The following is a 25,469-nucleotide window of genomic DNA, read 5'->3' on the forward strand; positions in this document are numbered from 1 at the left end:
AACTTGAATAAATGGGTTTGAGTATAACTTTTAACAAGAAATGTCTGTAAAAAATGTCTTGGGGTGATGGGGGTGATTCCAGAGGGTGCCACAGAGCATTAATAGTTTGGCATTGTGGTGTGAATTGCTTGGAGTATCACTCTCTAGCAAAGAAATGGCGACTTCTCGCTGTTCAAAATTTTATTGTTTAATTTAGATTCACTAGTTTATTTTCGGAGTAAAACGGTTGAAAATGTCCTAGGGTGTGGGGGTGATGAGGAGTGGTGCCAAATTGATTATGGAGGGGGAGGTGTGTAATGTCACGGTGGTGTGAATTGACATGGTATATCGTATAGGATGGGCTGGGAAAACTTTAATGACCAGATTGAGGCATAATTTTTAACAAGAAATGTCTAGAAATATCTTTGGAATGATTTTTAGGGGGTTTGGGGCAGTCAAGTAATGTCTCTGTGGCGTGAATTATATGAAGTAGCATGTTCTACAGTTTAAAAGTGAAGATGGAGGTGTTAAAGAATTTTTAACATGGTGGGTTGGGGGGGGGGGGCTGAAAATCTAACTTACACTCAAAGAAAAATAGGTTAAATTAGGTCTAATATCAGTGCGTCCTCTGAAAATGATTGCTAGGAGGGTAAGGGAGGCGTATATTGTCACAATGGTGTGAAATATTCATAACTTCGGCTCAAAGAAACCAGGATTTTTTATTAAAAGCCCTCAGAAACACCTCCATATGGCTTAAATTTAGCTCTAATATCAATCTGGCCCTGTCTGAAAATGATTGTTGAGATGTATCTTTGCTTTAATGCATTTTTTTTTCATTTGTCATGTTGTTAACGTTTTATTTTTTGTTTGTTGTGTTTTTTAAGTCTTTTTTTCTGTGTTTTAATATATTTTGTAAAATTCTTTGAACTAATAAAACTTTTATTTACTGATACCTTAATCCTTTAGATATGTTGTTTATGGGGATCATGGTATTCACATGTAATTTCTGAAAATAGATGTTTCCCGACTGCGTGCTAATTATCCGTGCTAATTATACAGGTGCACGAAACATCATTCTAGAAAGCGAAACATAGGAATTTCTCTCAAACGCAATAGGTTAATTAATAGAATGTAATGAGTAGGACAAAATACTGGGAATAGCTGGCCAGTCCTTACGGTGTGAGCGCTTTCCCATTGGAAGGAAATTGACCTTTCAAGTCCCAGCGAGGTCACAGAATTAAAGAAAAAAAGTATATAAAAAAAAATGCTTTGAACATTTTGGGCAAAAAACAAAATCTCAAAAAAGGTATTATGTGACAGTGATGTGCGTGCTGTTATTAGGTAAAATTTGCGCCGTCATTTTATTAGATACGCTGAACTTACATAAAGTGTGTGCCGCCATTAAGTTAAAAGATAGAAAAAATACGTTGAGCTTTTTGTGCGAAAAATAAAAATGCCAAAAAGATATTACGTGACAGTGACGGTTGTACTGTTATTACGTGATCTCACATATGGCGTGTGCTATCGTTAAGTTACAAGCAGGGATTCCCCAAGGGTTCCTGACGCAAGGTTATTTAAAATTGTGTCATCCATATTAGACCTGACCGTTTAAAACGGGGGGTGTCCTGGGCGTTTTCCAGAATAGAGGTCTAGACAGCTATATGGGACAATAAAAAACAATGGTTGTTGCCGGAGGAACACCTGGGAAATGCCACTGAAATCCAATGCTAATTTTCCTATCTGTGTCGTGACGTCAGAAGGCTGCTGTCGGAAGCCCATGTTAGTTTTCCTATCTGACTGTTTAAAGGCGAGGGTGTGTCGTGATGTCAGAGGGATATTGTAGAAACAGGGCGTTGTTGGAATCCCATGTTAATTTTCCTATCTGTGTCGTAACGTCAGAGGGCTGCTGTCGAAATCCCATCCTAATTTTCTTATTGACCGTTTAAAGGCGAGGGTGTGTCGTGACGTCATAGGGCTCCCTTTAAAGTGCTATGACATTTTTCCTATCCGTTTCTTGACGTCAGAGGGCGAAAATCTTGCCAGCTGGAAACAGGTGTGCCGTAGGAACCCTATTTTAATTTCCCTATCTGACTCACAGAAATCCCATGTTAATTCCCCTATTTGACCCACAGATTCTGGAACCCCCCACTACTCTTCTAAACACTTTTATTGATATGATTATCAGTTTTTGGGCACAAAAGGCCAACTAACAAAGCTTTAAAAATAAAGATGTATATATAAGAAAAATTTGACCAAAACGAATAGAAAATTTCTTAGTTTCTATTACCTTGATTATGTACTTATCTGAAATTGTCAAAATGTGATTTTTATTCTTAAACTATTTAAGGTCTGATTAATAAAAGCTACAATGACTCACTTGATGAACCTTTTCTGACTCATTGCTCCATGTTGGATTACATTCAGTAAGATAGATTGTATTTGGGCGCTTGACGCGTTGCTGGACTGTTGACATTATAACCAAATCCGGAATTGCTGAAATAAAAACAATTAGCTGAAATAGGTGGCTCTTGGCATAGGTCGCGCGTCCCATAGGATCTCTCATGGCAAGGATTGCTTTAATGATAACACCGTAAGAGGGCCCTTCAAAAGGAAACATCTTCATAAAAAAACTAGAAGCATTACATTTCTTATTTATGCTTTTTCCAAGCACTATGATCACCTTTCTGAAAATTCAACCCCCTCCCCAAGGGTCCCATACACAGCTCTAAGAATATATAAAACTGAAAGAAAACACTAAACCAATGAAATTCGTACTTTATACATGCAACATGTTGATATTAATCCAATTATCATGTTTACTTCCGTTAGTAAATAAAAAAAGTATTTTTTTCAACCGAAAATAAGGAGCAACGTTAAAACTTAAAAAGAACATAAATCATCCCGTATAAGAAAGGGGCTGCCTCTTCCTCGATACCTTAAACTTTATACTAGGGTTTCTAGTACTTTTAAAAAAGCTTCTTATTCTAATTAAACGACCCTTGTGTTTCAGGATCTGCTCCTAAAGAATTGGGAATTAAGATCAAACTTCATCGTGAGGAGCGGTGTATTGAGGAGGGCGCAGCCCATTTCATATAAGGGAATATTTCTGTTCGTTTTAGATTTAACCGTTGCTCCTTACTTTATGTTGAAAAAACTTGTTTTTTATTTAATTTCATATGGTTTTTCAATTAATGCCGGGATATCCATCTCCCACTCCATAAAAAATTTCCGTCATCACTCAAAAACTCCTCCATGGAAAAATCTTACAACGTAGAATCCTCGCCCCTCCGGCAAATTACCCCTGGACAATTCCATCTTCGCTGCAAATCCCCCCAGAAAATTTCCTGTGGATAATTCCACCTGAAAAATTCTCCTTTGCAAGCTTTCATTCGAAAAAACACATCGGTTTTTACCTTATTTCTGGTCACTTTTTCAAGCCATGCCAATAATCCCCCTACTTTGAACATTTTTCCCGTATATCCAAGTAGTAAGCGCCCAATTACTTGAAAACCTAAATGCAAACTTACGCCTGAGGCATAGATATGTGTGTAAGTTTTCAAGTAATTGGGTTACCAGGGTCATTTGCAAAGAGGTACCATTTCTATAGAAGCTATAGTAATTTGAAATATCATATGGAATTTGCTTGAAGGTATATAATGTGCGTACGCTCCCGTACCAAACAGGTTGGGTATAATCTGTTTTGGTTCAAGTTTTTTTCTGACACAATTAACTGAATTTCTATTTCATGATATACAAGTTTGTTTTTTTTTAGGTTAGATCCGTATTGGAAAAACAGGTGTATCTTTTTAGTTTTCTTTACAATTCATATTAGTAAGAGAATTGAATTCAAAGAGAATAGTTTTTATTTGCATGGATATTAGTAGAGGAAAAAAATGAGTGGTGCATTTACATTATTGGAGATTAATGATGGATCTAACAACAGTGATGTAATTACTTCTTTAGTTTACGAGATTTGCGAATTTTTTGGCGAAGAGGTATTAGCGTAAAGGTATTGCGATGGTTAAGAATGCCTCACGGGTAACTAAAGAATGGGGTGCTTACATCAGATACTTAATAGATATGACGCTTACAAGACACATTGCTAGAAGGTATTCAATAGCTTAATTGAAAAGTAACGATAGAATGACATTGTGACTTGACCTAGCTTTACCTCGCCGATGTGGTCTGTATAATACATAAGTAACGTTTGAAAAGTATTGTCAATTTAAAAAGAAATGGCTGAAGTGTTTTGAGGGGGATGAGTTGCATGGGGGGTTGAGGTGCACGAGGGTTCAGTTAAAGGGGCGACAGTTACACGGGGGTTTCGGTTATACAGGGGTTCAGTTACAAGGGAGGGTTCAGTTGCACGGGGGTTGAGTTAAATGAGGATTGAGTTCCACAAGAGTAATAGTTTTCTTTACAATTCATGTTAGTAAGAGAATTGAATTCAAAGAGAATAATTTTTATTTGCAAGGATATTAGTAGAGGAAAAAAATGAGTGGTGCATTTACATTATTGGAGATTAATGATGGAGCTAAGAACAGTGATGTAATTACTTCTTTAGTTTACGAGATTTGCGAATTTTTTGCGAAGAGGTATTAGCGTAAAGGTATTGCGATGGTTAAGAATGCCTCACGGGTAATTAAAGAATGGGGTGCTTACATCAGATACTTAATAGATTTAACGCTTACAAGACACATTGCTAGAATGTATTCAATAGCTTAATTGAAAAGTAACGATATAATGACATTGTGACTTGACCTAGCTTTACTTCGCCGATGTGGTCTGTATAATAAATAAGTAATGTTTGAAAAGTATTGTCAATTTAAAAAGAAATGGCTGAAGTGTTTTGAGGGGTATGAGTTGCAGGGGGGTTTGAGTTGCACGAGGGTTCAGACAACGTGGCTACAGTGCCACGGGGGTTTCAGTTATACCGGGGGTCAGTACCAAGGGAAAGTTCAGTTGCACGGGGGTTGAGTTAAATGAGAATTGACTTACACAAGAGTAATAGTTTTATTTAAAATACATATTAGTAAGAGACTTAAATTAAAAGAGAATAGTTTTTATTTGAAAGGATATTAGTAGAGGAAAAAAATGAGTGGTGCATTTACATTATTGGAGATTAATGATGGAGCTAACAACAGTGATGTAATTACTTCTTTAGTTTACGAGATTTTCGAATTTTTTTTTGCGAAGAGGTATTAGCGTAAAGGTATTGCGATGGTTAAGAATGCCTCACGGGTAATTAGCGTGTTTATTTGTTTTTTTTTTTCAGGGGTGACTGTATCGACCCAGAGGTCCTAGAATATTGAGAGAGGCCTCATTCAAATATAAATTAAAAGTTCTAGTGTCCTTTTTAAGTGACCTAAGGATTTGGACGGCAACTAAGCCCCCTCCTAGGATCATTTTTTCCCAAAGTCACCGAATTAAAAGTTTAAAATTGCCATATTTATTCAAAAAAAATCTAATAACTATGTCTTTGAGGATGATTTAATCCCTCACATGCCCGGGGGGAGGACTGCAAGTTATGAGCTTTTCCCATTGTTTGCATATAGCATTGGTTATTGGGGAGTATACAGACGTTTTCTATTTTTTTTTTGGTCGTTGGTGGGGGGGGGGGGGGGAGTTACGTGGGAGGATCTCTCCACGGAGGAATTTTTGATGGGGGAAGAGAAATTTTCTATGTAGGTGGTGTCAGATTTCCCAGCACTATTTAAAAACGATAAGAAACTAAATTTTAAACTAAAATTTAAACTAGAAACTAGTTTAAATAAATAAAACTGTCAGTTGAAAGTTTTTCAACTGAAATTAAGGAGAAACTTTAAAACTTAAAAAGAACAGAAATTATTTCGTATATGAGGGGGTTCGCCCCTTCGTCAATACCTCACTCTTTAGGCTCAAGTTTGTTTATTGCTTTCAAAAGAGCTATTTATTCTAATTAAGCGAGCTTTTTGATTCAGGGGTCATTTTTAAAGAATTGGAACAAAATTTGAACTTAGCGTGAAAGGCGAGGTGTTGAGGAGGAGGGAACCCCCCTAGTATACGTAATAATTTTGGTTCATTTTAAGTTTTAGTGTTTCTCCTTACTTTCAGTTGAAAATTTTTTTTGAATATTTCTAATGCACTAAAACATAGAGCCCTACAAACATCAGAATAAACTTTAGAGGGACAATTTATCTTTAAAAGTGGGTTTATTAGTTCCTCACTAAATTTTTCTTCTTTTTTTTTTTAAGGAGGAAGTGGATTAATGCAATTAATCTCCCCCTGAAAAACGACCGAGATGGAACGATACCACATCGATGCAAGCTACCAAAAAACACGGTGAAAATATCCCTTTACACATTGACAACGATTCAAGTGAAACAAGAAAACAGTTAAGGACACTTGTAGAAACACAGAAAAAGGACAAACATAGCCTTCTGTATAATCGTAGAGATGTGAGACGCTTTAGTCTATTAAATCACGCAATGAAATACCCTGTGATATCGTTATACCCCGTTATATCGTTATGCTAAGCATTCCAAAACACGAAAATGCTTCATCGAACAAAGAGATTTTTTTTTTTTTTTAATGCTTCTGTACATTGTGATTTAGAAATTAAAGGCTATTAAATGTTTCACAAGTTCAAAACGGTTAATAGACGACTCGAATTTCACTTTAAGCAATTGTAACAATAGTAGATTTTCAACAGATGATAAATCTTCCATCAAATCATGATTAGAAAATACACTTTCAGATCCAGCATGCCAGGGAACACACTTTCATATTTAGCATGTAGGAGAGCCCTAAATGGTCCCCCCCTAAAAAGGTAAGTTAACCCTAAATGGTTATTGGTTAGTGAACTGTAATCTGTTTGAGTATGATAAAAGCTTGTGGAGTACTACATTACGTTATATAAACAGACTGGGATTCTATGATAGAATGATTACACCACTTAATAATACTGGTCAGGAACTGAGAGATGTCCAGGAGGAAGTCATTGGAATATGCAGCTTCTTCGGAGTTGAAGCACTCTACGTAAAGGGCAATGTACCTACAGATAAAGTTTTAATTCAAAAGTGTGACCCTAGGATTCCACTTTTCAATCTAAAAGAGTTTAAGTGTCCTAAATTTGAGGGGGGTATCACCGTCCTGAAGACGAGGTTAGGTTCTTCGCACAGTGGATACCTAAGAACATACCTGATCGTGATAAATCCATAAGACATGTTAAAAACTATTCTATATCATGGGACCATCGTTTGTGGATGTTTAAGATTGAACTCTAAGTACTATTTTTATGTAAAAATTTGTTTATTTTTTTTTTCTTTCTCAAAAAAGAAAAAATATTTTTTCAAAATTATAAATTTTTAAACTTTATTTATTTTTTTCTTTTTGTAAATAAATTAAAATGTAAAAATATGCTTACAGTTCTAACAATTGCGCTTTGTGATTGGTCAGAGACACGATGTGACTTCCTCACCGGTACTCTATAACCGGTGATTGACACTACCTAATCTATTGCGTATATTAAATCAGTATTTTTTACGCAGTGGAACGATAAAAATTTAAGTTATATCTTTTAAAAAAAAAGTGAAGATGGATCATTTCAATAAAGTGTGTTTACATAACAAGGTTATTGTAGCATTGAATGCTGACAAAGAGGAGTATTTAAACTTTGAAACAAGTACAGGTGCTAGCACTATTGGAAATGTATGCATGCATTGTCATGACAGTAAGGAATTAAATTTCTTTGGAATACCGAAAAAATTCCACTCTTATGTTGGTGGTTATGCGAGATTGAGATCTCCAGAGATGATTGCACTCAAAGAGAATGCCAACATAAAAATAATCATTGATGACAGAGGACAACTCCTTGCTACTGTTGCAGGTAACACATTACCTACTGATACATCCAATCGTCACCTTTCGGGTATTAGCATTCAACGGAAGATCAATAAAAGAAAGGCCTACTCTTCTACTAATATCTTAAACCATATCTTGTCTACGTTTCGAAACTGTTACCTGTGTAAAAATAATGTGATAATAGACAGTGAAATTGCCAGAAAAATAAAAAGGGCATTGTCAAAAAATATCACGATGGAATATAAAGATCAATCGATGAAAATCAAAGCACCAGCAAACGTTACTGCCATTGATCAAACAGTCATTGATCCAAATAATACCAAAGACGAAAAGCATATTGAGCCTGTTGATGAGAAACCAGTAAAAATTGTGTATGACTCAAAATGGAATAATGATTATTCTACTGATTACGAACTAAGAGAAGACAATAGCTATAATATCAAGAGAGAACATGGTGAACTATTTTATGGAACAGATTCAAAATGTCCAAAGTTAATCATTGATAATAATAATGTATCGTAATATATTTTTTGTATTAATATTCTACATAGCATTATTTCATTAAAAATATATTATGCATTACATTGTTATGTGTTCATTATTTTTAGAGTAAGCTAGCATATCAAACGTTTAGAATGTCTAATAAAACGTTGGAGATGTAAGAAAATGAATTTGCATACATCTATTGTCAGACACATGGGAACAAATTCTTTCTTGAATTCGCCTCCTGGATAAATAAAAAAAGACATTTCATTCAAGAAATTATGACGAAACTCTAAGTAAGCAACAAACTCTTTCTTGAAGTTACCTCATGGATACACAATGCAGAAATTTCATTTCAGGAATTATCAAACATTGTAAGTAAGTAGCAAATTCTTTCAAGAATATGTTAATACGTTTAAGCAATAAATATCTTTAAGCTTAACCCGTCTTTATTCTTTAGAATAGTTTTATGCATTTCATTAAATTATGAAGAAATTGTAAGTAAGTAAAAATAGCTTTCTTGAATTCGCTTCCTGGACACAATACAGATATTTAATTCTAGAAATCATAATAAAATCGCAAGTAAGTAATAAAGTCTTTATTGTTTTCACCCATTGGATACGCAATACTGAAATTTCATTCATGAAATTATGATGGAATTGTAAATAGGTAACACACTCATGTTACCTCATGGATACACAATGCAGAAATTTCATTTAGGGAATTATCAAAAATTTTAAGTAAGAAGCAAATTCTTTCTTGAATTCGCCTCCTGGGTAAATAAAAAAGACAGTTAATTAAAGAAATTATGAAAAAATTGTAAGTAAGTAGCAAATTCTTTCTTAAATTCACCTGCTGGATAAACAAAAAGACATTTCGTTCGAGAAATTATGACAAAACTCCAAGTAAGTAACAAACTCTTTATTATTTTCATGACTTAGATACACTATGTAGAAATTTAATTCAAGAAATTAAAAAAAAATTCTCAGTAAGTAACAATTTCTTTCTTGAAGTCAACTCTTGGATACACAATACGGAGATTTCATTTAAGAAATTATGAAAAAAAAACAATTTCTTTCTTGAAGTCAACTCTTGGATACACAATACAGAAATTTCATTAAAGAAATTATGAAAATATTTGTAAGTAAGTAACAAACTCTTTTTGTTTTCACCTCTTGGATATACAGTACAGATACTTCATTCAAGAAATTATGAAAAATCCGCAAGTAAGTAACTTTTTTTTCTCTTTATCAAAAATAATTTTCACTTAGATACACGATGTAGAAATTTAATTCAAGAAATTAGGAAAAAATTCTCAGTAAGTAACAATTTCTTTCTTGAAGTCAACTCATGGATACACAATACGGAAATCTCATTCAAGAATTTCATGACTTAGCTACACGATGTAGAAATTTAATTCAAGAAATTAGGAAAAAATTCTCAGTAAGTAACAATTTCTTTCTTGAAGTCATCTCTTGGATACACAATACGGAAATTTCATTCAAGAAATTATGAAAATATTTGTAATTAAGTAACAAACTCTTTATTGATTTCACCTCTTTTATATAAAGTACAGATTTTTCATTTAAGAAATTATGAAAAAATCGCAAGTAAGTAACTTTTTTTTTCTCTTTATCACAAACAATTTTCACTTAGCTAAATGATGTAGAAATTGATTTCAAGAAATTATTGAACAATTCTCAGTAAGTAACAATTTCTTTCTTGAAGTCAATTCTTGGATACGCAATACGGAAATTTCATTCAAGAAATTATGAAAAAATTGTAACTAAGTAGCAAATTCTTTCTTGAATTTACCTGTTGGACAAACAAAAAAGACATTTCGTTCAAGAAATTATGACAAAATTCTAAGTAAGTAACAAACTCTTTATTGTTTTCACTAGTTAGATATACGATGTAGAAATTAAATACAAGAAATTATGAAAAAATTCTCAGTCTAAGTATCAAATTCTTTCTTGAATTCACCTGTTGGATAATCAAAAAACATTTTTTACTTAGCTAAATGATTTAGAAATTTAATTCACTAAATTATTGAAAAATTCTCAGTAAGTAACAATTTCTTTCTTGAAGTCAATTCTTTGATACGCAATACTGAAATTTCATTCAAGAAATTATGAAAAAATTGTAACTAAGTAGCAAATTCTTTCTTGAATTTACCTGTTGGACAAACAAAAAGACATTTCGTTCAAGAAATTATGACAAAATTCTAAGTAAGTAACAAACTCTTTATTGTTTTCACGAGTTAGATATACGACGTAAAAATTAAATTCAAGAAATTATGAAAAAATTCTCAGTCTAAGTAGCAAATTCTTTCTTGAATTCACCTGTTGGATAAACGAAAAAACATTTCGTTCAATAAATTATGAAAAAATTATAGTTAATTAACACACTTTATTGTTTTCACGAGTTAGATATACGACATAGAAATTAAATTCAAGAAATTAGGAAAAAATCGCAAGTAAGTAGCTTTTTTTTTTCTCTTTATCACAAAAAATTTTCACTTACCTACGCCCTGTAGAAATTTAATTCAAGAAATTATGAAAAAATTATCAGTAAGTAAAAATTTCTTTCTTGAAGTCAACTCTTGGATACACACAATACGGAAATTTCATTCAAGAAATTATAAAAAATATTTTTAAGTAAGTACCAAGCTCTTTATTGATTTCACCTCTTGAATATACAGTACAGATACTTCATTCAATAAAGGTGATTAAACACAGTTTGAATCTACATGCTCTTTGTATACCTTTCCTTGGCACCTTTCCAAACGAGCGGGGATTCCCCACTGGTTCCTACACATTGCAAAAAAGTGAGCAGTACAAAAACTCCACGTTTTCAACCAGACTGGTCTTTTAGGGACCAATCGGAAGAGATATGTAAAGTCGACATAGCTTTATTTCATTTTTTTTAAGGTTCATTTAGACGAGGTTTCGTGGGCGGACGGCACCGCGTGTCAATGAACCTTAAAAAATGTACTAATGCGAGGTCGACTTTACATATATCTACTGATTGGTCCCTAAAAAAACAGTCTGGTTGAAAACGTGGAGTTTTCGTACTGCTCACTTTTTGCAATGTGTAGGAACCAGTGGGGAATCCCCGCTCGTTTGGAAAGGTGCCAAGGAAAGTCATACAAATAGCATGTAGTTTCAAAACTTGTTTAATCATGTTTCTTGAATGAAGTGTCTATACTGTATATTCAAGAGGTGAAATCAATAAAGAGCTTGTTACTTACTTACAAATATTTTTTATAATTTCTTGAATGAAATTTACGTATTGTGTGTATCCAAGAGTTGACTTCAAGAAAGAAATTGTTACTTACTGAGAATTTTTTCATAATTTCTTGAATTAAATTTCTACATCGCGTAGCTAAGTGAAAATTGTTTGTGATAAAGAGAGAAAAAAAGCTACTTACTTGCGATTTTTTCATAATTTCTTGAATTTAACTTCTACGTCGTATATCTAACTCGTGAAAACAATAAAGTTTGTTACTTACTTAGAATTTTGTCATAATTTCTTGAACGAAATGTTTTTTTTTGTTTATCCAAAAGGTGAATTCAAGAAAGAATTTGCTAATTAGAGTGAGAAGTTTTTCATATTTTCTTGAATTTAATTTCTACGTAGTATATCTAACTCGTGAAAACAATAAAGAGTTTGTTACTTACTTAGAATTTTGTCATAATTTCTTGAATGAAATGTCTTTTTTGTTTGTCCAACAGGTACATTCAAGAAAGAATTTGCTACTTAGTTACAATTTTTTCATAATTTCTTGAATGAAATTTCCGTATTACGTATCCAAGAATTGACTTCAAGAAAGAAATTGTTACTTACTGAGAATTTTTCAATATTTTCTTGAATTAAATTTCTACATCATTTAGCTAAGTGAAAAATGTTTTTTGTTTATCCAACAGGTGAATTCAAGAAAAAATTTGCTACTTAGACTGAGAATTCTTTCATAACTTCTTGAATTTAATTTCTACGTCGTATATCTAACTCGTGAAAACAATAAAGAGTTTGTTACTTACTTAGAATTTTGTCATAATTTCTTGAACGAAATGTCTTTTTTGTTTGTCCAACAGGTAAATGCAAGAAATAATTTTCTACTTAGTTACAATTTTTTCATAATTTCTTGAATGAAATTTCCGCATTGCGTATCCAAGAATTGACTTCAAGAAAGAAATTGTTACTTACTGAGAATTTTTCAATAGTTTCTTGAATTAAATTTCTACATCATTTAGATCAGTGAACATTGTTTGTGATAAAGAGAAAAAAAGTTACTTACTTGCGATTTTTTCATAATTTCTTGAATGAAAAATCTGTACTGTATATCCAAGAGGTGAAATCAATAAAGAGTTTGTTACTTACTTACAAATATTTTCATAATTTCATGAATAAAATTTCCGTATTGTGTATCCACGAGATGACTTCAAGAAAGAAATTGTTACTTACTGAGAATTTTTTCATAATTTCTTGAATCAAATTTCTACATCGTGTATCTAAGTCATAAAATTCTTGAATGAAATTTCCGCATTGTGTATCCATGAGTTGACTTCAAGAAAGAAATTGTTACTTACCTAGAATTTTTTCCTAATTTCGTGTATTAAATTTCTACGTCGTTTAGTTGAGTAAAAATTGTTTTTGATATAGAGAAAAAAAAAAGTTACCTACTTGCGGTTTTTTAATAATTTCTTGAATGAAGTATCTGTACTGTATATCCAGGAGTTGAAAAAAAAAATAGTTTGTTAATTACTTAAAAATATTTTCATAATTTATTGAATTAAATTTCCGTATTGTATATCCATGAGTTGACTTCAAGAAAGACATTGTTTTTTTTTTAATAATTTATTAAATTAAATTTCAGTATTGTGTATCCAAGAGGTGACTTCAAGAAAGAATTTGTTACTTACTGAGAATTTTTTCATAATATCTTGAATTAAATTTCTACATCGTGTATGTAAGTCATGAAAACAATAAAGAGTTTGTTACTTACTTAGAATTTTGTCATAATTTCTTGAACGAAATGTCTTTTTGTTTATCCAGCAGGTGAATTCAAGAAAGAATTTGCTACTTACTTACAATTTTTTCATAATTTCTTTAATGAATTGTCTTTTTTATTTACCCAGGAGGCGAATTCAAGAAAGAATTTACTACTTACTTAAAATTTTTGATAATTTCTTAAATGAAATTTCTGCATTGTCTATCCATGAGGTAACATGAGTGTGTTACCTATTTACAATTCCTTCATAATTTCTTGAATGAAATTTCAGTATTGTGTGTCCATTAGGTGAAAACAATAAAGACTTTATTACTTACTTGCGATTTTATTATGATTTCTTGAATTAAATATCTGTATTGTGTCCAGGAAGCGAATTCAAGAAAGCTATTGTTATTTACTTACAATTTCTTCGTAATTTAATGAAATGCATAAAACTATTCTAAAGAATAAAGACGGGTTAAGCTTAAAGATATTTATTGCTTAAACATATTAACATATTTTTGAAAGAATTTGCTACTTACTTACAATTTTTGATAATTTCTTAAATGAAATTTCTGCATTGTGTATCCTTGAGGTAACTTCAAGAAAGAGTTTGTTGCTTACTTAGAGTTTCGTCATAATTTATTGAATGAAATGTCTTTTTTTTATTTATCCAGGAGGCAAATTCAAGAAAGAATTTGTCCCCATTTGTCTGACAATAGATGTATGCAAATTCCTTTTCTTACATCTCCGACGTTTTATTAGACGTTTTTAACGTTTAATATGCTAGCTTACTCTAAAAATAATGAACACATAACAATGTAATGCATAATATATTTTTAATGAAATAATGCTATGTAGAATATTAATACAGAAAATATATTATGATACATTATTAATATCAATGATTAACTTTGGACATTTTGAATCTGTTCCATAAAATAGTTCACCATGTTCTCTCTTGATATTATAGCTATTGTCTTCTCTTAGTTCGTAATCAGTAGAATAATCATTATTCCATTTTGAGTCATACACACTTTTTACTGGTGTCTCATCAACAGGCTCAATATGCTTTTCGTCTTTGGTATTATTTGGATCATTGACTGTTTGATCAATGGCAGTAATGTTTGCTGGTGCTTTGTTTTTCATCGATTCATCTTTATATTCCATCGTGATATTTTCTGACTATGCCCTTTTTATTTTTCTGGCAATTTCACTGTCTATTATCACATTATTTTTACACAGGTAACATTTTCGACACGTAGACAAGATATGGTTTACGATATTAGTAGAAGAGTAGGCCTTTCTTTTATTGATCTTCCGTTGAATGCTAATACCCAAAAGGTGACGATTGGATGTATCAGTAGGTAATGTGTTACCTGAAACAGTAACAAGGAGTTGTCCTCTATCATCAATGATTATTTTTATGTTGGCATTCTCTTTGATTGCAATCATCTCTGGAGATCTCAATCTCGCATAACCACCAACATAAGAGTTGAATTTTTTCGATATTCCAAAGAAATTTAATTCCTTACTGTCATGACAATGCATGCATACATTGCCAATAGTGCAACCACCTGTACTTGTTTCAAAGTTTAAATACTTCTCTTTGTCAGCATTCAATGCTACAATAACCTTGTTATGTAAACAAACTTTATTAAAATGCTCCATCTTCACTTTTTTTAAAAGATATGACTTATGTGTTTATCATTCCACTGCGTAAAAAATACTGATTTAATACATGCAATAGATTAGGTAGTGTCAATAACCGGTCATAGAATACCGGTGGGGAAGTCACATCGTGTCTATGACCAATCACAGATCGCAATTGTTAGAACTGTAAGCATATTTTAACATTTTAATTTATTTACAAAAATAAAAAAATATATAAAGTTGAAAAATTTTTAATTTTTAAAAAAGATTTTTTTTTTGAGAAAGAAAAAAAAACCAACAACAAATGTTTACATAAAAATAGTACTTAGAGTTCACTCTTCAACATCCACAAACGATGGTCTCATGATATAGAAGAGTTTTTAACATGTCTTATGGATTTATCACGATCAGGTATGTTCTTAGGTATCCACTGTGCGAAGAACCTAACCTCGTCTTCAGGACGGTGATAATCCCCCTCAAATTTAGGACACTTAAACTCTTATAGATTGAAAAGTGGAATCCTAGGGTCACACTTTTGAATTAAAACTTTATCTGTAGGTACATTGCCCTTTACGTAGAGTGCTTCAACTCCGAAAAAGCTGCAAATTCCACTGACTTCCTCCTGGACATTTCTCAGTTCCTGAGCAGTATTATTAAGTGGTGTAATCACTCTATCATAGAATCCCAGTCTGTTTATATAGCGTAATGTAGTACTCCACAAGCTTTTATCATACTCAAACAGATTACAGTTCACTAACCAATAACCATTTAGGGTTAACTTACCTTTTTAGGGGGTGACCATTTAGGGTTCTCCTACATTCTGAATATGAAAGTGTGTTCCCTGGCATGCTGGATCTGAAAGTCTATTTTCTATTCATCATTTGATGGAAGATTTATCATCTGTTGAAAATCTACTATTGTTACAATTGCTTAAAGTGAAATTCGAGTCGTCTATTAACCGTTTTGAACTTGTGAAACATTTAATAAACTTTAATTTCTAAATCACAATGTACAGAAACATTAAAAAAAAAAAAATATCTGGTCGCTGAAGCATTTTCGTGTTTTGCAATGCTTAGCATAACGATATCACGGGGTATAACGATATCACAGGGTATTTCATTGCGTGATTTAATATACTAAAGCGTCTCACATCTCTACCATTATACAGAAGGCTATGTTTGTCCTTTTTCTGTGTTTTTACAAGTGTCCTTAACTGTTTTCTTGTTTCACTCGAATCGTTGTCAATGTGTAAAGGGATATTTTCACCGTGTATTTTGGTAGCTTGCATCGATGTGGTATCGTTCCATCTCGGTCGCTTTTCAGGGGGAGTAATTGCATGAATCCACTTCCTCCTTAAAAAAAAAAAAAGAAGAAAAATTTAGTAAGGAAATAATAACCCCTCTTTTACATATAAATTTTCCCTCTAAATTTGATTCTTATGTTTGTATTGATCTATGTTTTATTGCATTAGAAATATTCAAAAAAAATTTTCAACTGAAAGTAAGGAGAAACACTAAAACTTAAAATGAACCAAAATTATTACGTATATGAGGGGGTTCCCTCCTCCTCAACACCTCGCCTTTCACGCTAAGTTCAAATTTTGTTCCAATTCTTTAAAAATGACCCCTGAATCAAAAAGGTCGCTTAATTAGAATAAATAGCTCTTTTGAAAGCAATAAACAAACTTTAGCCTAAAGAGTGAGGTATTGACGCAGGGGCGAATCCCCTCATATACGAAATAATTTCTGTTCTTTTTAAGTTTTAAAGTTGCTCCTTACTTTCAGCTGAAAAACTTTCAACTGAAAGTTTTATTTATTTAAACTAGTGTCTAGTTTAAATTTTAGTTTAAAATTTAGTTTCTTATCGTTTTTAAATAGTGCTGGGAAATCTGACACCACCTAAATATAAAATTTATCTTCCCCCATTATAATTTCCTCCCTGGCGAGATCCTACCCCTTAACTCCCTGCCCCCCCCCCTCCATCGATCCCAAAAAAAAACATAAAAAGTCTGTATACTCACCAAAAACCAAATCTATATGCAAAAAAAGGGTAAAGCTCATAACTTGCAGTCTACCTCCCGGGCATGTGAGGGATTATATCATCCTCAAAGACATAGTTATTATTTTTTTTTGAATAAATATGGCAATTTCAAAACTTAAATCCGGTGACTTTGGGAAAAAATTATCCTAGTAGGGGGCTTAGTTTCCGTCCAAATCCTTAGGTCACTTAAAAAGGACACTAGAACTTTTAATTTCTATTTGAATGAGGCCTCTCTCAATATTCTAGGACCTCTGGGTCGATACAGTCACCCCTGAAAAAAAACACAAATAAAGACGCTAATTAGCCGTGAGGCATTCTTAACCATTGCAATACCTTTACGCTAATACCTCTTCACAAAAAAAATTCACAAATCACGTAAAATAAATAAGTAATTACATCACTGTTGTTAGCTCCATCATTAATCTCCAATAATGTAAATGCACCACTCATTTTTTTCCTCTACTAATATCCTTGCAAATAAAAACTATTCTCTTTGAATTCAATTCTCTTACTAATATGAATTGTAAAGAAAACTATTACTCTTGTGGACCTCAATCCTCATTTAACTCTACCCCCGTGCAACTGAACCCCCCTTGTAACTGAACCCCTGTATAACCGAAACCCCCGTGTAACTGTAGCCCCTTTAACTGAACCCTCGTGCCCCTCCACCCCCCCTGCACCTCAGCCCCCTCACAACCCTTCAGCCATTTCTTATAAAATTGACAATACTTTTCAAACGTTACTTATGTATTATCCAGACCACATCGGCGAGGTAAAGCTAGGTCAAGTCACAATGTCATTCTATCGTTACTTTTCAATTAAGCTATTGAATACCTTCTAGCAATGTCTCTTGTAAGCGTCAAATCTATTAAGTATCTGATGTAAGCACCCCATTCTTTAATTACCCTTGAGGCATTCTTAACCATCGCAAAAAATTCGCAAATCTCTTAAACTAAAGAAGTAATTACATCACTGTTGTTAGCTCCATCATTAATCTCCAATAATGTAAATTCACCACTCATTTTTTTCCTCTACTAATATCCTTGCAAATAAAAACTATTCTCTTTGAATTCAATTCTCTTACTAATATGAATTGTAAAGAAACCTATTACTCTTGTGGACCTCAATCCTCATTTAACTCAACCCCCGTGCAACTGAACCCCCCTTGTAACTGAACCCCTGTATAACCAAAACCCCCGTGTAACTGTAGCCCCTTTAACTGAACCCTCGTGCAACTCAACCCCCATGCAACTCATCCCCCTCAAAACACTTCAGCCATTTCTTTTTAAATTGACAATACTTTTCAAACGTTACTTATGTATTATACAGACCACATCGGCGAGGTAAAGCTATGTCAAGTCATAATGTCATTATATCGTTAATTTTCAATTAAGCTATTGGATACCTTCTAGCAATGTCTCTTGTAAGCGTAAAATCTATTAAGTATCTGATGTAAGCACCCCATTCTTTAATTACCCGTGAGGCATTCTTAACCATCGCAATACCTTTACGCTAATACCTCTTCGCAAAAAATTCACAAATCTCGTAAACTAAAGAAGTAATTACATCACTGTTGTTAGCTTCATCATTAATCTCCAATAATGTAAATGCACCACTCATTTTTTTCCTCTACTAATATCTTTGCAAATAAAAACTATTCTCTTTGAATTCAATTCTCTTACTAATATGAATTGTAAAGAAAACTAAAAAGATACACCGTTTTGTCTGACACGGATCTAACTAAAAAAAAAAAACTTGTATAATATGAAATAGAAATTCAGTTAATTGTGTTAGAAAAAACTTGAACCACAACAGATTATACCCAACCTGTCTGGTACGGGAGCGTACGCAAAATCTATACCTTCAAGCAAATTCCATATGATATTTCAAATTACTATAGCTTCTATAGAAATGGTACCTCTTTGCAAATGACCCTGGTAACCCAATTACTTGAAAACTTACACACATATCTATGCCTTCAGGCGTAAGTTTGCATTTAGGTTTTCAAGTAATTGGGCGCTTACTACTTATCCACCCTCCCTGGGAAGATTCTCCTGCAGAAAATTTCCTCATGGAGAATTTCTTCTTGTAATAGTTCCCATATGGAGAATTTCTGCCATGGAATCCACCCTCCAAAGCAAAATCCACTTGAGTTTATTAGACGTTTAAATTTCTAAACGTTTATTTAAACGCACATCCTTGATCTTTCCTCTTGATCACATCCTTGATCTTTGATCTTGCAAAAAATACAAAATTCCACAATTGCAGATGGGAGCTTGTAGTCTTGAATTCTTTGACTATTAGGAGATGTTTTCCCCCTTTTAAACACCAGGCAAATTTTCTTGGGCTCGTACTTTTTTAAGGGAAACGTTAAGCCTAATGAATCTTATATATTTAAAATCAGCTTAGAAATTCGATTCTTTTGATATATCTTTTGCTATCAAAATTCTGTATTTTAGAGTTTTGGTTACTATTGGACCGAGTCATTCCTACTTGCAGTTCATTCCCTCGAATTGTTTGATTATCCACTTTTCCGAGGTTTTTCCGAGTTTTTCCGAGGGAAGTAAAGAGCGAAGTTAAAACTTAAAACGGAGAGAAATCATTACTTCGCAGCCTATCTAATATACATCAATAGAACTATTACAGATAAACAAACTAATTATGTTTCCCTATGTTTCTAGGATTATACAAAACTAGCGCTTTACTGAAAACATAAAAGTCAAGTATAAGATACAGAAATATTGGTTTGAAGTCAAAACTGAGTATGTAGCCTGACAACAATAAAATAATCTGTAAAGTCTTCCAAAGTCTTACACCAGTTGTGACATCAGTAACTGTCAGTATACAATTAAAATCACCTTAAAAACATCAGTGTAAAGTTAAATATTTTTTTAATGTCCGCAAAGTAACTAAAGAGCATACAGAAATACTGGATTGATTTATCAGGTTGTATTTTGGTCTCACCAACTCAAATACCAATAGTGATTAATATACAATCTTAAATTGTAATAAGTATGCTTTATTTATTACTTGAAATGAGGATCAAATAAGACATAATATGAACTCTGAAAATCTGCTTATTTCTCTCTATACAACAGTGAAGTTCAAGCCCCTAGCACTATCAAGATGGCTTTGCTTTGAACTTGTCTACAAACTAATCATGACTTGTCCTTTTCAGAACCAGAACCAGACCTAGGCATTGAACTGAGCCATTGTGCAGAAGTGATACCATATTAAATGAAAAAAATAAAAATAAAACAACAATCCTGAAACTGATTGTTCCTTTATCTTGAAAGGGATTGATAATATTTTTATTCTGTTAAAAGTGTCCTTAATTGGTTTGCTTTTATTGTACCAAAAATCCTAAAAAAAACGAGTTTTCTACAATCCTGAACACACAGGGAAACATAATTAGTTTGTTTATCTGTATTAGTTTTATTGTTATATATTAGATAGGCTGTGAAGTAATAGTTTTTGTCCGTTTTAAGTTTCAACTTCGCTCTTTCCTTCCCTCGGAAAGACTTTGGTTTATTTTAAATTAATCTTTGTTCGTTTTTTATTAGAATTTAATGTAGAAACAACGCTGCCATGATCTTTATTATTTATACGGAGTAGTGTATGTTGGTTTTAAGTTTTAATGTCACTCCTTAGTTTCAGTCGAAAACCTATTTTTAATATAATTTCCAATTTACCGATCTAGGGAAGATAAGACACCTGTAGAAAATACTGTAGACAACTCTGACAGCTGAGGAAAACTTTCAGTCTATAACATAAAGTTCACTATCTTTATTTCTCAAAACAATACATGTTTTTCAGGAACGTTTGTCGTCGATGAACAAAAAGCAGCTTTTACTCGGCCAAATTTGCCTGAAAAAGCCGTAATGAAGACAGGACTTTATAAATCGCCTACTGACATCCTGAAACTAAAAGGTTACTGTAAAAAAAGAAAGCTGTTTAAACGCTCATTTAAAATTTTATATTTATACCTAATCGCTTTTTATAAATTTAACTTAATAGCATATTCCCACAAAGTGCACTTTCAGTTGTTTCTTCCATTTTTTTCAAATGAAAAACGTACCTTTTCCAATGAAATAACCAAAAAAAGGTGCTTTTCAAAACTTAGGCAGGAGCAAAAAAGTAAGAGGACAATGAAGTCCTTTCCCATCAATTACCGCCATTAAAACTAGCACACAGGCTTCATTACACAGGGAAATTTGAAGGTTCAATTCAAAACTGTTGATCATTCAAGCTAAATTTTTGGTTGATTTCTAGTTGAAAAGTTTTTACTTTTAGTTAATTTGTTTTCGCAATAATCATTTACTTGTAAGATGATTAGCCGATTTATCAAACTTACTAAGAGGGTCTAGAGGGGGGGTATATTTGAGGGGATCTTATAAACCTCCAGTTAAGGGCTTTAGACCAAAATTATTGCAATAATACCGTTTTAGGCTTCCAAACTCTTCCACTTAAGAAGTGGCACCAAAAGTGTCAATTTTAGTGCTATATGGCACTTACGGATAATAAAATTGATAAAAAGCACGTAGATATGAGTAATAGGTATAAAATAAGCCTTCCCGGGATATGCTTTAAAAAATGAGTGCATACCATTTGCAAAAATAGTGGTTTATCTGAAAAGTAATAAAAAGAAGGGACAAACCATAATTGAAAAACAAAAAAAAAATCCTAGCAGCTATCGAACACATGGTAATCAAATTTGAAGTCCAACACTGAACTAGGAGATCCACGCCTCCAATAATGTAATTTAATATAATAGTGTTTGTAGGACTTTAATTGCGTAGCTTATTAAGAGAGCCTGGAGGAGGAATATGCAGGAGGTGTTCTTGCCAACCTCCAGTTAAGGGTTCTGGACCATAATTGTTACAATGATACCATTTTATACTTCTAAGATTTTTGACTTAAGAAGATGGCACCAAATGTGTCGTTTTCAGTGCTCACTTACGAATGGTAGAATTGATAAAATGCACGTAGATATGAGCAGATTTATGAAGATTTATAAAATTTACTGAGGGGACTGGTAGGGAGAGTGTATGGGAGGGGTTCTGGTGAGCTTCCAGTAAAGGGCTCTGGAACATAACTATTACAATAGTACATGTTTTGTACTTCATAGCTTTAACACTTAAGCAGTGGCACGAAAAATGTTGTTTTCAGTGCTATATCACAATTACGAATGGTAGAATTGATAAAAAAAAAGCACGTAGATATGAGCAATAGCTTCAAATAAGCCATTAAACATAATTCTTATAAGTTCTGCTAGCCCAATAGCCCCAGCTTTTCCACTTGAGACATTGCAACATATGTGCTATTTTTAGTGCAATTTGGACCTTAAAGATGGTGGAATTTATAGAAAGAACGTAGATATGAGCAATATCTTTTATATGAGCTATAAAAAATCTGTCTACGATGTTCTGGTAGCCTGCTAGTGCCACCCCTTGAGAAATGGTACAAAAAGTGCCAGTTTAGTGCCATATGGCATTTTCAGATACCGGAATTCAAAAAAAAACACGTAGATATTTGAAATAGCATTTGAATGAGCCATTAAGCATCTCTCTATGATGTTCTGGTAACCTGCTATGCCTGAAAAAAAAAAGAAAAAAAAAAAGAAAAAAGGGAGATCAGTGCTACCGATGTAAAAAATAGTGATTTTCCTTGTTCTTCAAGGGGAGGGGGGGACTGTAATTTTCCTATATATGGTTTTCAATCATGCTGATTCCAATAGTACACTTTTCATTTTGATCTGATGTACTTTATGAGGGGTTTCAGCAGGGGCGTAAATTGCTGGGGGGCAGGGGGGGGGCAGTTGCCCCCCAGACTTCGTTTTGCCCCCCCCCCCCCAAATTTTTTTAGATTATACCCTTATTTATCCTTCATCCGAATAAAAAATCCAAATTTAATCAAATACAAAATCTTATACGAAATGACGCGTAACCCGGAGCCTCGTTTTCTCTAGCATTGTCAAGTAAAGATAGTTTTGAATGAATTCATTTGTTGAATAAGAGTGTGCGATGAGTCAGAGAAAAATAATCGATACTTTTAAACCTAGTCAACCGGCTAAAAAAGCTAAGTTGGTGGATAGTGTAGCAGCAACAGAAGCTGGCCCAAGTGAGGTGTGTAATTTTGCCATTTATGGTTTGACTAATATAAACTTATAGCCTTTGCTTCATGCAATAAATTCCATGTGAACTAAAGTTTAGCCTACAGAAGTAAGATCTTAATTTCGCGCTACAACTTTGGATTAATGTATAAATCGCAAATTTTGGGGGAAAATCATATAACCGAGCATATAACAAACAATTATAGATAAAGAGGTGTCATTAAAGGAGGGGGGGGGGCAGGCTAGGACTTCAGAGATGACTACAGGGACTACAGCCTGATTTATCAGACATAATTTATGACAAAGAGTTTTGGAAGAGCTTAAGAGAATGAAAGAGCATAAGAGAATGAAAGAGCATTAAATGCTTTCCTAAGGCCCAGCCATTTTTGCTAGGCCGCCGCTCACCATTATTTATACCTCTTGTTATATTCTCACCCTAGAAACTGGGTATGGTGCAAAAAGGGAATGAAAAAGAGCTAAAATACATTTGAATTGACAGTTTTAGTATAAATAAAAAGTGCTGCTTCGTGACAAAATTCTATTTTTTAAAGTTAAATCGGCTGTTATTGCGAGGCATTCGCTTCACGTCAGCGTGCTTCATCCAAAACAAAATTTACGACTTGCCCTCCTAGATTTTGCTGATAGGCTAGATAAATGCGAGAATTTTTTTTGTATTGAGTTGCTAAGTTTCTTATTCGGATTATGTTATCGTTTAATTTACGAAATTCTACTCGTAGTTAAACTGACAAAATACGATATATATGTTTTAACCCTGTTAAATTTCAGTTGACTAGCTTAGACTATTTTACCGAATTTTAAAAACTGAGAATTTGAGCATTTGGAGGCGCTTAAACATGCAGAAGATGCTAGAGCGTATTAAATGATCAGTCGAAAGATATTTGTATGCTATCGTCAATTTTGGCGGAAATAAAGGTATTATTATAAATGAGAGAAAAAGCACCCTATTTAATAGACCACTCCGTTATTAATCATGAAATAACAAAAGCAAAAACTATTAAGGGCAAAATGCCAATACGTAACACTAAACGGTAGCAGAAAAGCTAATTAGAAGCTAGGAGCAGGGGCGTCACTATCACTTTTGATTTTTTTGGGGGGGGGGAAGCAAAGTTTTCCAACAAAACCAAAACTGTACCGACGGAAAAAAGGTTGAGAGTGGCGAAAGTTTCTGTATAAATGGAAGTAAATGGCTTGAAAACAGTATTTTTTGCTGCGGAGCGTTGGAAATTCTAGAAATATTTCACTAAGAAAGTCTATTATTCCTTATGTCTCCTAGACACCTATTTAAGGGAACAACTCTTTCAGAGCTAACGGCCTCTGAATAAAGTTAAAACGTTTAAAAGCGAAAGCACTGGATTTTTTTCTAGGGTGGAAGTGTAGCCGATGCATCGGATACGATATTGAGGGGCAATCTTGACATCTCCCACCATAAAAGGGAGGTACCCAACCAACCAAAGCTAGCCGAATACCTCAAAACAAACGGTCGCCGTTTTTCTGCTAAAGCCTATGAGAAAAAACCATGGGTAGAATATTCTATTAAAAAAGACGCCATTTACTGCTTTTGCTGTTGGAACTTTTCCTTAACAAGAAATCATGGAAATACTTCTGATAATGTAGTGTTTGTCGACACAGGAATGAATAACTGGAAAAAGCTATTCGAAAGGATTGAAAAACACGAGGCTTCAGAAGCTCATAACGAAGCAAATCGCAGCTGGACCAAATATAAAGCAATTGAGTGTGGCACATCTGAGTCAATAGCTACAACTCTCTATCCAAATCGGAAGGAAGCCATAGCGGAAAATCGCCTGCATATAGTCACACTTGCGGAAGTGGCATGTGCCCGAGCACGCCAAGGGCTCCCATTTCGAGGTCATGATGAACACGACGACTCACACAATCGAGGTAATTTTATAAAAATACTAGAAATGATGACAGAGGTAAACCCGGATCTTCAGAAAAAACTAAAACGTCGGTATGGAAGCTATTTGAGTCCCAACTACCAAAATACTATCATAAGCATACTGGCTGACCTCTTGCGAGAACAATAAAGATGCTCTATTAAGAAATATTGGGCAATCTGCGCAGATAAAACGAAAGATCTGTCGAAAAAAGAGCAGCTTGGTTTAATTATTCGGTTTATTGATAGTAATGCTATCATCCGCGAGAAGACATTCGGAAGTACACATCTTAAACAATTAGATGCGGCATCCCTTGCTAATGCAATCAAGGATCTTGTTGAAAAGCACAGACTGGATTGGAGCACCTGTGTGGCTCAATGCTATGATGGTGCGAGCGTCATGAGCGGCGCATGTAATGGTGTTCAGGCTATTCTTAAAGTATTTGCACCACAAG

The 25,469-nt window shown here is 33.4% G+C and overlaps 1 protein-coding gene across 1 annotated transcript in view; it reads right to left on the reverse strand.

The window, feature by feature from the left end:
* Nucleotides 1-25,469, reverse strand: part of LOC148945889 (orexin receptor type 2-like) — a 463,622-nt gene that overhangs the window by 252,554 nt on the left and 185,599 nt on the right. The window contains exon 4 of the mRNA XM_089097767.1: nt 2,357-2,472. Within this exon, the coding sequence (XP_088953893.1) occupies nt 2,357-2,472 (116 nt within the window). The remainder of the gene's footprint in view (nt 1-2,356; nt 2,473-25,469) is intronic.

This window comes from Artemia sp. Qi Xiang Cuo, chromosome 12 (genome assembly GCF_049724085.1).
Source record: "Artemia sp. Qi Xiang Cuo chromosome 12, ASM4972408v1, whole genome shotgun sequence".
Classification (NCBI taxonomy): Eukaryota; Metazoa; Arthropoda; class Branchiopoda; order Anostraca; family Artemiidae; genus Artemia; species Artemia sp. Qi Xiang Cuo.